The sequence below is a fragment of the Carassius gibelio genome, chromosome B6, assembly GCF_023724105.1.
Source record: "Carassius gibelio isolate Cgi1373 ecotype wild population from Czech Republic chromosome B6, carGib1.2-hapl.c, whole genome shotgun sequence".
In the NCBI taxonomy this organism is placed as follows: Eukaryota; Metazoa; Chordata; class Actinopteri; order Cypriniformes; family Cyprinidae; genus Carassius; species Carassius gibelio.
In genome coordinates, this window is record NC_068401.1 from 11,585,983 (window position 1) to 11,601,504 (window position 15,522).

The 15,522-nt window shown below is 35.5% G+C and overlaps 1 protein-coding gene across 4 annotated transcripts; it reads left to right on the forward strand.

Moving 5' to 3' along the window:
- Positions 1 to 3,349: 3,349 nt before the first annotated feature.
- On the forward strand, positions 3,350 to 15,368 carry LOC127959384 (tyrosine-protein kinase receptor Tie-1). 4 transcript variants are annotated; one of them, XM_052558542.1, is made up of 23 exons: positions 3,350 to 3,608; positions 4,648 to 4,941; positions 5,241 to 5,351; positions 5,651 to 5,806; positions 5,890 to 6,021; positions 6,121 to 6,261; positions 6,959 to 7,087; positions 7,178 to 7,323; positions 7,449 to 7,593; positions 7,680 to 7,838; positions 7,952 to 8,089; positions 8,881 to 9,165; positions 9,323 to 9,613; positions 9,696 to 9,889; positions 11,111 to 11,321; positions 11,409 to 11,519; positions 11,713 to 11,903; positions 12,346 to 12,459; positions 12,595 to 12,665; positions 13,856 to 13,896; positions 13,989 to 14,085; positions 14,170 to 14,269; positions 14,639 to 15,368. In XM_052558542.1, exons 1-23 carry the CDS (start codon positions 3,566 to 3,568, stop codon positions 14,708 to 14,710), a joined length of 3,372 nt encoding a protein of 1,123 aa, XP_052414502.1. In that variant the 5' UTR covers positions 3,350 to 3,565; the 3' UTR covers positions 14,711 to 15,368. The 4 variants fall into 4 exon arrangements, with proteins under 4 accessions (XP_052414502.1, XP_052414503.1, XP_052414504.1 ...); XM_052558543.1 differs by having other exon boundaries at positions 9,699 to 9,889; XM_052558544.1 differs by lacking the exon at positions 8,881 to 9,165.
- Positions 15,369 to 15,522: the final 154 nt, after the last annotated feature.

Here is a 15,522-nt window from a genome sequence, read left to right on the forward strand (position 1 = left end):
TATGAATAGTACTTAATATTTTTAAGTACAAATAGTTGTATTGTATTTATGATTTATGTATTCTTGTGTTTGAGATTCCCACAATTTTACTCACTAAATGTGAAAGTCTTTACTGCAGTTTTGTTCTGTTTAATGCATCCTTTCTGAATAAAAGTTTTATTTGCAACTTTTTATTTCTAAATTGTATTTTAATATTAGTAATAATGATAACAATAACAATGTGATGTGACTAGTATGTATGTATGCATTTATTTATTACTTATTTACAAGTTTTATTTTTATTATAATAATTATTTCATTTTTTTTATTTAATTAAATGTTTTTAAATATATTATTTATTTAAGTGATGTTACTAGATAGATGCCTGCATGTCTGTCTATCTATCTATCTATCTATCTATCTATCTATCTATCTATCTATCTATCTATCTATCTATCTATCTATCTATCTATCTATCTATCTATCTATCTATCTATCTATCTGTCTGTCTGTCTGTCTGTCTGTCTGTCTGTCTATTTAATGTAAATAGTTCTTATTATCATTTTTGCTGTAAAAATAAATATATATAAAATAATATAACACCAGACTTTTATGATGTTTTTTATTATTAGCATTGCAGGAACAAGATCATATTGTTGCTATTGCTCTTACTTGGGGGTCTATTCACTTGGGATAGAAACCACTACCAAGAACAAACTAGCAATGCCCTTGTGTTGTAGTGGAGAGGAAAAAAATATAATATTTTATCCTTTAAGGATAATGAATCCTTATTGTACTCTGTAGGAAACTAGGCAATAAAGTTGTGGCAAGGCAACACTAAGCATGTGGACATTAGCAAAAAACCAAAAAAAAAAAAAAAAAAAATCAAATAATAAACACTGAACTTACACAAAGCCTTTTGATTCCATTTACATGTGTACTGGCTGCCAGCATGTGTATTGTCTCTTGAACTCACAAAGGAAAATTTTTGTCTACTGACAAAAGAAAATAATCAGCATTCATCGTCACTTTCATAATAAAGACGAGGTAAAGCAATTACTGCGGTACTACAAAAGGTGAATGGGACAATAGGCGGCAGTCTGGGGGGAGTTTGTGGTTAAATCTAGTCCCTCTAAAGTACCTTGTTCTTGTGAGTGTTTTTCCCACCCTGGCTCCACGCATCCACAGAATGTTGACACAGTGTCTACTACTTTCCCGTGCGGCTTCCTCATCCAAACACTTTCAACGCTTTATCAGCCAGTTTTTTTATGTATACATATACACATACGCCCCAATACAAAAACACAAACACATTCTACACAAGCCGTGTTAGGATATACAGAAACTACAAAAGCAACTATGCAAATAATTTATTTGCATATTGTTCTTTTGCTTCTAGAATACGAATATTGATACTATAACATTCTGGCAAAAGTGTTCCATTAATACAACAGGCATACTGTGTAAAAATGTATTTAGCTTTAATCTATATTTAATTTAGCAATTTTGATCAATGTTTATCTTGCAGCTGGTTTATTGCTTATTTCTGCAAAAAAATGGGTGAGGTTGGTATATGTTACATTTTTGAAGAATGTCTTTTTTTTTAAATAGACTGAAAAATATTAATTTATTAATAAATCAGTATTTTTATTGTTTTCAAATTGTAATTTATTGACATGATACATATTTTTTCACAGATTATGAAATATATAATAATAACTATTACGGTGAATCCAAAGAATCTCTGTCTTTCTTTACAGTAACTGAGAATATTTCAATGTGATAATAAATGTAATGTGTTTACATTTGTGTTTCACTTACATGCATCAAATGGGCAGGATATAGATGTGACCTGTGAAGAGGACCTGCTATTTGTGTCTGAGCAGTAGAGAGTTCATAGATACAGTATGTGTACCAAAGGTGACAATGCACACAAAAGCAAGAAGACCTCAGCCTCAGACAGCACTTCTAAAAACAGCAACATGTTAGATATTTCTACTCTATATCAGCACTAACAAATCTACAACTAAACTCTGGTTTATTATCTGTGTGCAAAATAGAAATGACTTATTATCTGTCCCTTGCTCTTGGAGTGGAAAACAGGAAAGTCAGAACAATGTCAGTCTGAGTCAGCTTGGATTGTATGATGTTATCAAGAAACAGACAGAAAATATATGTGCCCATTTCAAAAACCATCCATCTACAAATTAGTGAAGTGTGCAAAGACTGTGTAAATGGTTCTGTAGACGTGCGGCGGTGGGCTTTTCCTCTGCAATTAAACTGACCATTTAGACAAAACATACAGTCAGGGATTGTTTCTTGTTTCCTGGCTATGACTGATCTAAGGATTTAAAAGATGCCTTCAGCACTGTGGAGCATATTCATCAATAGGCAAATATGACCATGAGTATGACAGTAATATCTGTTTTATGACAGTGTGGTGCCTTGAGTGATGGGGATATTAAAATACTATAAATCCAGACTGTGTCCGTGCATCATAAGCTGCCCGAAAAAGAACAGTTGACAGGAAACATCTGAATTTTCTCATAATGTGAGATCACCTGACTCAGTAAATCAGTCCATGTTTAACCTCTGAGCATGCTGACATGAAACAGTATTTTGGGTGCATTTTCATTCCATAATAACCAGGTTTATTTTTAAGGTAGCTATATGTGAACTTAACACAGTGAAAACTTTTGACACTATGTGGGATAATGACCTTTGCAATAATATGATATAATAATAAATGCACCTTTAGTTTACTAATCAGACTGTAACAAGTCCTATTAGTAAACTATAACACTTTTATGAATAAAAATGCTTTGACATAGAAGATAAACAAATATAATGAAATAAATTTGTGCTTCTGTGTTGTTATATGCAGTTTTATTTCTATGTCTATATGTTGTTTTAATTTAGTATTTTGTTGTTCCTGGTCATTTTAATAAATTTCACTGTTTGATTTAAAGACATTTTTGTCTACTTCTTGTACAATTTAACGTTTTTGCTATGTGGGTCTTGTTTTAAGAATGTTTAAAACTTTAGACAAACATATTTCTAAGCTTAATACAATTGAACAAAAAATATTTCTATGCGTTAATACACATAATAATGTAGTAGTAAATGTTTTGCAGATATATAGCCTAATTATAGAACAACGCTGGTCTTGATAAACTGACTTTACAGTAGGCCTAAGTCATCAGACAGTTTTGTGTTAACTGAAATTCAGTGAAAATAGTGAGAATTCAGTGAAAATAGTGAGAATTCAGTGAAAATAGTAGCCTATAAACTTTTTGATCCTCTCTCTCTCTCTCTCTCTCTTTCTCATCCCCTACGCCTCTTCCTTCCTTTCCCACCCAAAGTATGAGTGTGGAGTAAGCAGAAGAGTTGAGTTTTCTGCGTGTCAACAGCACAGATTTCCACGCGCAGACTGAATCAGTGCGCGTGCATTCATTCACAGTGATTGTAGAAATGCGCAATTATGCGCGGCGACGGCTGGCGAGCTGCAAAACCCCACTGGAATGAAAAATCCTGAATTTGGATAATTTCTAACGGATTATCTGAGAGTGAACATAAGATTACAGTCATGCTACATTTAATCTGCCTCTTGTGCCTCGTGGACATATCTGGTAAGTACTGTCTTAGGCTCGTTGGTAGTTTCCCAGTAGACCAAAACGTGTCGTTTCTCCTTTTGACTTGATTTCAAAATAAGTATGTATTGATTGACTGATTGGTTGATTGGGAGAGTGGAATTAGTATGGGAATTGGGTTAGTTGTTGCAAAGGCCATCTCATATAGGCTAACATTGAGTCAGAAGAATGTGTCATCTACCAGTCATTTTGTATGTTGGTTTCAAATATTCTATACAATATTTTGGTGTATATTAGAATGACATTTGTCAATTCTATGCTCACCATACGCTATAAAACACATACAAACATTTTTAGCAGTTCAGATCCTCAAACTAGCCTATACAACGCATGCATGCACACTTAATAAAACTGTACTGAAAATCCCATGTAAATTCTGCTATAATTAAGGTAAATTTAACTTTTTAAACTTTTGTTTTTTTATATATTTTTTCTTTGTTTTATTGTCAGTTGTCACTATTTTTATTGAGTTATGACAGGTTCAGCCTTAGCAATACTGTAGCCTATATAGTGTGACAACTATATAGCTATAACTATATAACAGCAGCTCAATATATGTCCAAAAATGTTTTTCTTGTGGAAACGTTTGTTATTTTTTCTGTTGCCAACACTTTAAGGCATGTGCATGTATGGATATTGACTTCACTGGAGTCAAAGTCCTGGGCTTGTCTACATATTTTCACTATTTCGCACATGGGATCTAATGGAATTCATGGTGGGATGATGGTTTTGGATCCTCTTTGTTTCCTGACATTGTTCTTATGTTGAGAAGGGCACATAGTTGCAGACAGCCAGGGGAAATGTGTGAGAGCAGGAATGTGGATGTTCCTCTATTGTGGCTCCATTGTTGTTGATATTTTGTGATCAGTGTAAATAAACAGGAAACTGTATTGAATAAAGTGATGAGAATATTAACTTACTAATTATTTTTTTCTCTCTCTAGCAATTGTTTTCCAATAGTTGTCCAATTTTAGTAAACTGCATTGCATTAATCTGGATGAAATGTGTCCTCTCTCAGATGCGGTCATGGATCTCACAATGACCTCTAACGGGGCCATATCTGCTCAACATTTCCGCCTCTCTTGCATTTCTGGAGAGCGTGATATAGACGGGATTCAGCTGAGCATCACAAAGGACAACAGCATTGTCCGTCGTGCAGATTCTCCACAATTTAAAGTGCAGAGGCCACAGACTAAAGAAGTTGTGGCTACTAATTTTACAGGCTTTGAACACAGTGGGATTTTCTACTGTCACTCAAAAAGGGGCTCCGACCAACCTGGAAGCATTACACTCATCAACAATTACAGCAAAAGTATGATGACATACACCCAAAATATAAATTCTGTCATCATTTACTAACCTGCATGTTACAAACCTGTGTGATTCAAAAAAGACACCTTGAAAAATGTTTCAGCTGTTTCTGCTCTTACAATCTTTAAACAAAGTTTGACAAAACACTTAACAGACTGTTTTTGTTCAAGTATTCAATATCTGAAATGTCTAATCTAAAATATATTAATAACATGAAATATATTTGTAAAAATAATTATCAGAAAAGATTTTATAAATGTGATGTTATACCAGAATACTATTATTATTATGTCTTTAAAGGTAATTTTAAACCAGTGAGAGTCACCCTGACGGCCAGTAAAGGAGACGAAGTGAAACTAATCATGGATGTTGTTGAGACAGAAAGACGAGACATTACTTGGAAATTCAATGGTCAGTATATCTTTAATCGTGTTCTTTATGATTTTGCAAGATGCATGTCTAAAGTGCATGTATGCAGCATTTTATGCATGCAAATATGAGATTCATGAGAATACGTTTCAAAATGATATACAAACAAAACAAAAAAAAGACAGAAAATTGAAAAAAACTAAAATCCAAAATGGGACCCCATGTTGAAAAACAAAGAGGTTCCAGGAGGATTGTTACAACGAGATGATCAGTGAATTGTTGAGCAAAAATCAGTAAATGCGTGAACAATTTATAAGCAAGAATATTCTGATTTGTTTTAGGTAACTACCACTACATGACTCCTATTGCTGATGTTCAAAACCACAAAGCAATTCTGGATCTGATTAAAGTTGATAAAAGCCATACAGGAATTTACAGTGTGAGCTATGTTGGGGACAGTGCTCTTTATAGTACCTGGATCCGTCTCATCGTTCGTGGTAACGTGATCAGAATCATATGACCAACTTAAATATATCCAGAACTATGGATTTTCTATTCTAGTGCTTGATTTATTTTCTAGAATGTCCAAAAAATAAATGGGGCTCCGACTGTGACAAAGACTGTCCCGAATGCTTGAATGGAGGGGTGTGCCATGACAAAGATGGAGATTGTGTTTGTCCACCGGGGTTTATGGGAATGCGCTGTGAGACAGGTAAAGGAAAACCATTTATATGATAAATGTTTTCATCTTAGAGAGTATGCATGCAAGGACTTAAACATACAAATCTTTTTTGTGATTTTGGTTTTTCAGCCTGTCGTGAAGGAATGTTTGGTAGGAACTGCCAGGAATCCTGTAAGTCGGAGAACGGATGCCAGGGCTTGAGTTTCTGTCTCACGGATCCTTACGGCTGTTCTTGTGCCAGCGGCTGGCATGGAGATCACTGTCGTAAACGTGAGTTTTACATAAGATTCCTTTCCATAATAACTGTTCCCTCCATGCAAAATATCATCTGGACCCAACAAAAAGGAGTAAAGTTGAAACAGGTGCTGCTGGAATCTGCCTGAAAAAATTCAGCTTGCATCAATCTGACCAAGATGAACATTTCTTACTGCTCTTTCTATTTTTTTAGTCTTTGTGGAAACCAGTTTCCACCTCAGAGTAAATAAAATATGTAATTGTAAGATAAAGTAAAAAAAAGTCATGCTGTAACATTGGGAAATACAAAATTGCAAATACAGTAAATAGCCATGATTTATGAGAAATAAAGCTGAACAGAGTTATATAAAGTCAAATTGTGTGATGCAGTCACATTGTGAAATACAAAGTTGCAATTATAAAAACAGAATGTTGCAACTGTGGAAAATAAAGCAGCAACTGTGAAATGAATGGCACAGCTAAGAGAAATGAAGTTGCAATATAAAGTAAGATAATATGAGATATTAAGTACATATTTAAGAAGATTAAAATTTAAGAATAGTTACACAAACATTTCCAAACAATTACCGTTACATTTTTTGAGGTCAGAGCTCAGATTAAATTAAATTTTTTTCTGGTCAGGCTCGAACAAACCACTGAATGCTTCTCAAATGCTTATTTTCATGTTGATATATACAATAAAAACACAGAATTGTCAATCTTATTTTTACAGCCTGTCTTGAAGGAATGTACGGCGCTGACTGTCTTTTAAGTTGCAACTGCAAGAACAAAGGCAAATGCAATCGATTCAGTGGCTGCCAATGTCCTACAGGCTGGAGAGGGCAATACTGTGAGAAATCAGGTCAGCCTTCAAAACTGCTTTTCCATCTGCTCTAAAATCATAACGCTTGTTCCTCTTGGCGCCGGTTGTCTAACCTTATCCCTCTTTCAGATCGCGCACCAGAGATTTTGGACATGGCCAGTAACGTGGAGGGAAACTTGAACTCCAGCCACAAGATCACATGTTCTGCAACAGGCCATCCACTGCCTAGCCATTTGAGCATTGAGCTCCGCAAGCTGGAAAGCACCGTTCTTAAGGTGAAAGCGTCATAAGTTTAAGAAGCTTAATAAGAGGTTGCATGTGAAATTGAAAAATAAAAGGAATGTTGTGTCTATCTTTTCAATGTGACAGTCTTTGTGATTGTCTGCTGTTGATTTCTCAGGCATCCCACACTACCATGGACTCCAAAAAAAGCACAGCCCACTTTGAGATCCCAAGGCTGTCTGCCGAGCATAATGGTCTGTGGGAATGTCGAGTCTCCACCGATGGTGGGCAGGATACCTTCAAGTTCACCTTAACTGTGAAAGGTGAGATTCATTTTAAAAATGGATTCATTCTAGTGATGTTCTTACTAAGTGAAAGACATTTACATTTGCACTTTGTTGTGAACTAGAGCCACCCTACCCAACCAATGCTCCTAAACTGCTGTCGAGGAGTAGCAAAAAACTGGTTGTAAAACCAGTGGAAACTTTTATGGGTGACGGCCCCATTATTTCCACTAAGCTACTTTACAAGCCAGTGGATACAAAAGACTCATGGTCCTCCATTATAGGTAACTTTGCCAAAATCGTTTTTGGTTTTAGGAATCCCTGCATTAGGTTCATGCCAATGTATAATCATATCAATATATTATGAAAGTCATACACATCTCATCTTTTTTTTTAGTGTATGACAGTGATCAAATCACATTACCGAATTTAAAGCCCTCAACCAGATACCATGTCCATGTACAACTCGCTCGCCCAGGGGACGGAGGAGAAGGTCCTTTGGGTCCAGAGGCAATCATGGAGACTGACTGCCCAGGTGAGAATCAGTCAAAATAGAATTAAACATGGCTTGGTTGTAGAAAAAAGATGGAAGTAAATTCCTAATTTAAGAACATATTTAGATTTTAGTTTAGCATGTTCAGGAATACAGTGTATAGGTTATACAAAATTCCCCCATTACTGTGGTAAGATGGCCCCCTACCTGCGGCAAAAAGACCCCTTCAGTACAGTCGTCCTAAATGTAAGTGTAAAATACATCTGTTCAATTTAAGTAATTGTGCTTTTGTTGTTTTTATTATTATTACTATTATTATGTATTTCTATATAGCTTTAATTATTTAAATCTAATGTTTATATATTATTTTGTCAGCTTTATTTCAATTAGCAAAAACTATTTTAATAGTTTAATAGTTGTAATTTATTATAATAATGCTGAGTCTGTCCACAAGTCCATTTTTTTATTATTATAATTTCCAACAAAAACTGTTCAGAATAACTCTAATGCTGAAGTTCAGATGAAAAGATTATGAAGTTCCATACATTTTCATGTAAATGTGTTGAGATGAGTTTGAGTAACATCTCAACAGAATAAATAAACGTGTGGGGATATTTCCTCATCTTATGAGGAGAAGAGCGGGGTTCTTTGAGCTGAAGATGGAGGTTTTTAATGAGGCTGACATGGAAACAAGTCTATATAGATTAAAAATATTTTGACTGTTGACTTTCAGTCAATATTTGACCCTGAAAAGACTGACTCTCAGAGCAGTATAGTTTTCACGTAGCTCAGCTGCAGCAGACAGCATCTGATTGCGTATTCTGTGTCGCTAGAGCCCACGGCCAGGCCGGAGATTGATTCCTGCTCATTGGAGGGCCGTAATGCCACCATCAGGTGGTCCCTGATTGGCACATCCCACAAAGCCACTGGCTTTTTAGTACAGCTCTATGGACAACATGGAGAGAAGCTGCGGGAGGAAACCACCTTGGTTAATGTGCTCTCCATCAAGCTCTACAATCTGGAGTATCACAGGGACTACCGAGTGGTTGTCCAGCTAATAAACTGCGGCAGCCATGGGCCCCCTTCAAAGCCCCACCATATTCACATCTATAAGCAGGGTAAACAGAAATCGTGCATGTCCCCAAGTAGGCGCAAATAGGTGACTGACTATAAAATAGGACATGAATATCAGATTTTAAGACAGGATTTGGTGGAAAGGAATAACTCACAAAAGTGTGAAATGAAACTGAAGTGGCACATATAATTTCTCTCCAGGTCCTTCTTCTCCAAGGAACGTCCAGGCAGACACTCTGTCCATCAGTGCAGTCAGGCTTCACTGGCAGCCGCCTGAAGATCCCAACGGAGGCATTGTGAAGTATAGCATTGAATACCAGCCAGTGGGCCAGAGCAGCTTTCACCCTTGGGTGGACACCGACGATGGCAACAAAACCACGAAGGATGTGACATCCCTCAATGGGAGCACATTATACCAGTTCAGGGTGAGGGCTTTCTCCAAGGTGCCAGGGGAGTGGAGCAAGTTTGTACAAGCCAGGACACATGGAGACAGTAAGTGACCAGAGAGAATAAATGTGAGAAAGTCATACTGTAAAGCCGAAATTTCAAGCCACTTACTGTTTTTCATATCAAGCAGGATTCTCCAACTATATTCCCACCACTCAGCAAGTTGGACGGCCGATGGCTGAGGATCATCAGCTTCTTTGGGCTGTGGTTGGGTCAGTGGCTGTGACCTGTGTGACCATCCTTCTGGCCCTTTTGATTCTCTTCTACATTCGTAAATCTGTCCTTAAACGAAAGCGGACGTTCACCTATCAGTCTGGATCAGTGAGTGGACACTTTACTTTATCACTTATTTTTTTACTCTTATGATAGTGTATGTACAGTGGCAGCAAAAATGTTTTGGGCAGTTTTGGACACAAAATCAACATAGTGGGATAGTTATCTATTTTGTATGTATGATTAACTATGTAACATAATTAATTTTATGATGATATGTACTGTATATACACTACCATTTAAAATTTGGAAGTATGCAATATTTTTACTGAAAGAAATTAACATTTTATTCAGTAAGGACATATTCACTTGATAAAAAACTGACAGTAAATACCTTTTCATCATATGGTGCTTAATAAATATTTCATATTATTATCAATGTTAAAAATAGCTATTAGTGCTGCTTAATATTTTGAAATTGTGATTAAATGCTTTTCAGATTCTATGATGAATAGAAAGTTACACACACACACACACACACACACACACACACACATATATATATATATATATATATATATATATATATATATATATATATATATATAGTAATGCTTTTCTTTTCAACTTTCTAATCATCAAACAATCCTGAAAAACATTTAATCACAATTTCTAAAAAAATTAAAATAAAATATTAAGCAGCACTAATAGCACATTTTAACATTGATAATAATATGAAATATTTATTTAGCACCAAATCATCATATTATAATTATTTCTTAAGAATAATGTGAATTAATAGCTGCTGAAAATTCAGCTTTGCCATCACAAAAGTACATTAAAATATAAAATATATGAAAACATAAATCAGTTATCTTAAATTGCAAAATTGCAAAATGAAACTTTTTCAAATAAATAAATCAAATAAATGCAGTCTTTGTTAAGAATTTTTTTTTTCAAACTTTTGAACAGTTATACAGTATATAACAATTCTAATAATAATTGAAATAAGTATATATAACCATATAGTTCATGTCATTGTAACTTGTAGTTTAAGAGGACTGAACTATAAGTACTATAAGAATGATAAGTACAGATAATTCTTTTTTTTTTTTTTTTTTAATTTTCAAAAATCTTGTTTTTTTTTGTTATAATTTTTTGTTATTTTTTTTTATCTAATCAAAACAACCTGATTGCATGTTGACTGAGAATAATTGGAATGCACAATGTAAAAACATGATTTTTAAATATTGTTAAAAACTGAGTTTTCTTTATTTTTATATATATATATATTACTCTTCAATAAAAAAAAAAAACATGCATTCTCAGGGAGAAGAGACTATCTTACAGTTCAACTCGGGGACTCTCACACTGACCCGACGACCAAAGCCTTCCTCAGAGCCCCTCACCTATCCCATACTGGAGTGGGAGGACATTAAGTTTGAGGATGTGATTGGAGAAGGGAACTTTGGTCAGGTCATCAAGGCCATGGTCAAAAAAGATGGCATAAAAATGAGTGCTGCGATTAAAATGCTCAAGGGTAAGAAAACAAGCCAACACAGCATTGTTAGCCAAGGTCTGTTTTGACATGATTGTGATTTTGTGTGTCCGTTGTGTGCACCTGCAGAGTTCGCCTCAGAGAATGACCATAGAGACTTTGCCGGTGAATTAGAAGTGCTGTGTAAACTGGGACAGCATCCAAACATAATTAATCTAATCGGTGCCTGTGAAAACAGAGGTGAGTGTGCCACCCATTGGCTTTACCTAGACATAAGGTCAGATAATATCATGTGCCTCACAGAGATTCATGTAAATCTAGAAGTGTAATAATAATGTTAATAAAGCTTCAAGGTACTTTATTTTGCATGCATGCCATATAAATTGTTCTCTATTATATAGTGCACATATGTGACAGCTTCTGTTATCCACAGGTTACCTTTACATTGCCATTGAATATGCACCTTACGGAAATCTTTTGGACTTTCTAAGAAAGAGTCGTGTCCTAGAGACTGATCCTGCTTTTGCTAAAGAGCACGGAACTGCCTCCACACTCACCTCCCAGCAGCTCTTGCAGTTTGCTGCTGATGTAGCAACTGGCATGCATTACCTTAGCGACAAACAGGTATAACGTTTTTTCAGATTATGGAGGTGTATATATAAGAATCCATGGATGGATGGGCAAAATTAAAGCAACAGTTCACTCAAAAATTCAAACTTGCTTAAACTTTACTCACACTCAGGCCATCCAGAATGTAGATGAGCTTGTTTCTTCATGGGAACAGCTTTGTAGAAATTTAGCATTAAACACTTCCTCTCCAATGGATCCTCTGCAGTGAATGGGTGCAATCAGAATGAGCCCAAACCACTGATTTTCACAGTTTCAGCAAATTTTCATTTTTAACTGGAATATTCCTTTAAGTGCATAATTATTAATTCATTTATTCATTCAAATTGTTTAATTATAAGCCTTTAATGACTACAAGTTTCTATTAATTATTATTAATAATTATTTTATTTACTTAAAAATGTATAGATATGTCTTAATTCTTGTTTTGTGTAAACAGTTCATCCACAGAGATTTGGCAGCCAGAAATGTACTTGTGGGGGATAACTTAGTTGCTAAAATTGCAGATTTTGGCCTCTCACGTGGCGAGGAGGTGTATGTGAAAAAGACCATGGTGAGGACCATATCTGTGAGATGATATGAGATGATAAAACTCATTTGCCTTTACTTACTTAGCCTGTTGAATGCATAATGTATCTAAATTACTCATAAAACTGGTTACATTTTGCTCTCTCTCTCTCTGTCTCAGGGAAGACTGCCTGTGCGATGGATGGCCATCGAGTCTCTAAACTACAGTGTCTACACCACAAAGAGTGATGTGTGAGTATTTTGTGGTTTTGGCACATGTGAACATCACTTTGAACATCTCATGTTCAACTCACATCTAAATTTTAAATGTAATTGCCTTATACTTTATTTTATAAAAAATGTGAGAAAATAATACATTTTCAAATAAGTATTTAAAAACACCAAGTGCTATAGCATCCATACATTTCAAGCCGAAACAAAATGTCTTAATCCTTCTCAGTTTTTATTGGACAACTGATAAATAAGCAGGAAGAAACTGATAACAAACCAGGAAGCTCAAATTTAGAGTAGCATGTTCCACAAGACCACAGTGCCTCTGTCAAAACAACCTATTTTTACCCACTCAAGAACATTGTTCACAGAACATTTTTAAAACAACATGAAATACATGATATGCAACCATAGTTTTCTCCATTAGGTTAGCTTGTTATTGATTTCCCACAAAGCTTGGTTTGATTGACACACTCAAACATTAGCGTTAGCTTTAACATATAGCATTCTACAGTAACTGCAGCTCATCAACATAACTGCTCTTATATACTTGATTTACTTTCCAGCTAGGACACATTAAAAACTTTTTTTTAGCAAGGATGCATACATTTTTTTTAAGTTTAAATAATTCAAATAAACGTTGTTGAACTATCCATCAAAATATCCGGGAAAAAATTATAATATAGTAGATATAGAATGAGTTAAGTAAGAAATGTTACTTGAGCGCCAATCAGTCTGTTTTCTGAAAGATCATATGATATTGAAGACTGGAGCATTGCCATCATATCTATAAATATATTAAATATTAAAATGTATTCAAATTGAAAAGAGTTTGTTATAACTGCAATAATATCTAACATTTAACATTTTTACATTACATTACTGTTCTTAATGTATTTTTCATCAAATAAATGCAGCCTTGATGAGCATAAGAGACTTTCAAAAATACTTTTTCAAAATTTTTACTGACCCCAAATTTTTGAATGGTAGTGCAGTTGCAGTTCAGATTAAGTGCTCTTGTGTTTTGAGCTGTTTTTAACAGTTAGAAACAGTGTGCAAATGTGCTAAATAGATGTTAGTCATTGCGCCGAGTCTTGCACCATGAGCACTATTTATTTTAAGAAACTGCATCAAGTTTAAAAATATCTAAACTTTATACCGTAAACTGAGACCTCCTTTTTTTTAATGAAAATATCTGTCTTGGTTTTTAGGTGGTCTTTTGGAGTTCTTCTGTGGGAAATTGTAAGTTTAGGTAAGTCTGTTCACAACAACTTGAATAGATTGTTACCTACTGCATTATAAACATGTTTCAGCCAAATGAACGCTATGAATCTGTTCTCCTAGGTGGGACTCCATACTGTGGGATGACCTGTGCTGAGCTCTATGAGAAGCTTCCTCAGGGCTACAGAATGGAGCAGCCCAGGAACTGTGATGATGAAGTGTAAGCGCAGACACTCATGTGTGCTTGTAGTCACTTTCCATATTGATTGACTGCAGTTGTATAAATAATTAATAATCCATATAGGTATGAACTTATGAGGCAGTGCTGGCGGGATAGACCCTATGAGCGACCGCCATTTTCGCAAATATCTGTCCAGCTCAATAGGATGCAAGAGGCACGGAAGGTAAGGAAAAATAGACTGATGCTTGCATATGTAAAACTCAGACCACCATGCTGAGGATTTGTGGGTTTTTACCAAGGGAATTGCTATGTGGTTATAGGTGGTTGCTTGGTGATCTCAGTTTGATTTGATCAAAAATACAATAAGTACAGTAATATTGTTCTCTATTTTAATATAGTTGAAAATGTCATTTATTCCTATGATGGCAAAGCTGACCAGCCATTACCCCAGTCTTCAATGTCACATGATTCTTAAGAAATCATTCTAAAATGCTATGTAAAAGTGGGCATTTCATGGAAATAACAGTAACGTAGCAGTTCTATCTGCATGTGGCCATCAACCCACCTCTAATTCTCATCTTTTTTAATCCAGGCCTATGTCAACATGGCTCTCTTTGAGAACTTCACTTATGCTGGAATAGATGCTACAGCTGAAGAGGCCTGACTACCAGCCCCCCCGGACCCAAGAAGGGTTCATAACCCAAGGGAGGTTCATCACAGTAGAGCTTCGCGTTACTGTCACTCCCCTGTGGTCAGGTTCCATCGTTCAAAGAGACACTCCACCAAAACCACATGGCTATAGAGAACAGACTGTGAAAGGACACAATTATGAGCTGTGACTCTAGATTCTAGAAGGATTCATATCTCAGGACATGTTGGATTACTCAAGAGGAAATGGAACCGACAATATAAGCTACAGATGTAGCACACTGGGTCTGTGGGGGTCTGGACCATGCACTGAACTAATTTCTTTTCCATCTTTTATTGGGAAAATCATTGTGTGAGGTTGTTGAAACGTACATTCATCGAACGCAGTTCATTCCGTGGACCAAAACGCCAGTATTATTCAATGTAGCACTTGAGAAAGCGATGTATAGTCCTTATTGAAACTCATTTGTTTAGCTTAAGGCTCAAGTGAGTTATGTACATAATGTTTATGTTGTTTATCAGACCTTAAAAAGACGCTTAAGATCTTTTTTAAGGTGGTTTTTTTTTTTACGAATGATATATGTATGACATGCTATAGCCATCTTGTAATCATTTAATGTATGTTAAGGGAATGTCTTTACTTTGATAAATAAAGCATCTATGTGGTGACTGGACTCATCTCAGAGGCATTTGGAGACAACTGTAGATTAGCTATGGAACAGAATGTACTCACTCTTTCTTTTACTCCTTCAAGTAGTGGGGTTGAGGTCAGGCCTCTTCCCTGTTGCAGCTTGCTGATCTGTCAAGGGCATTTCCTCCTATTATGCC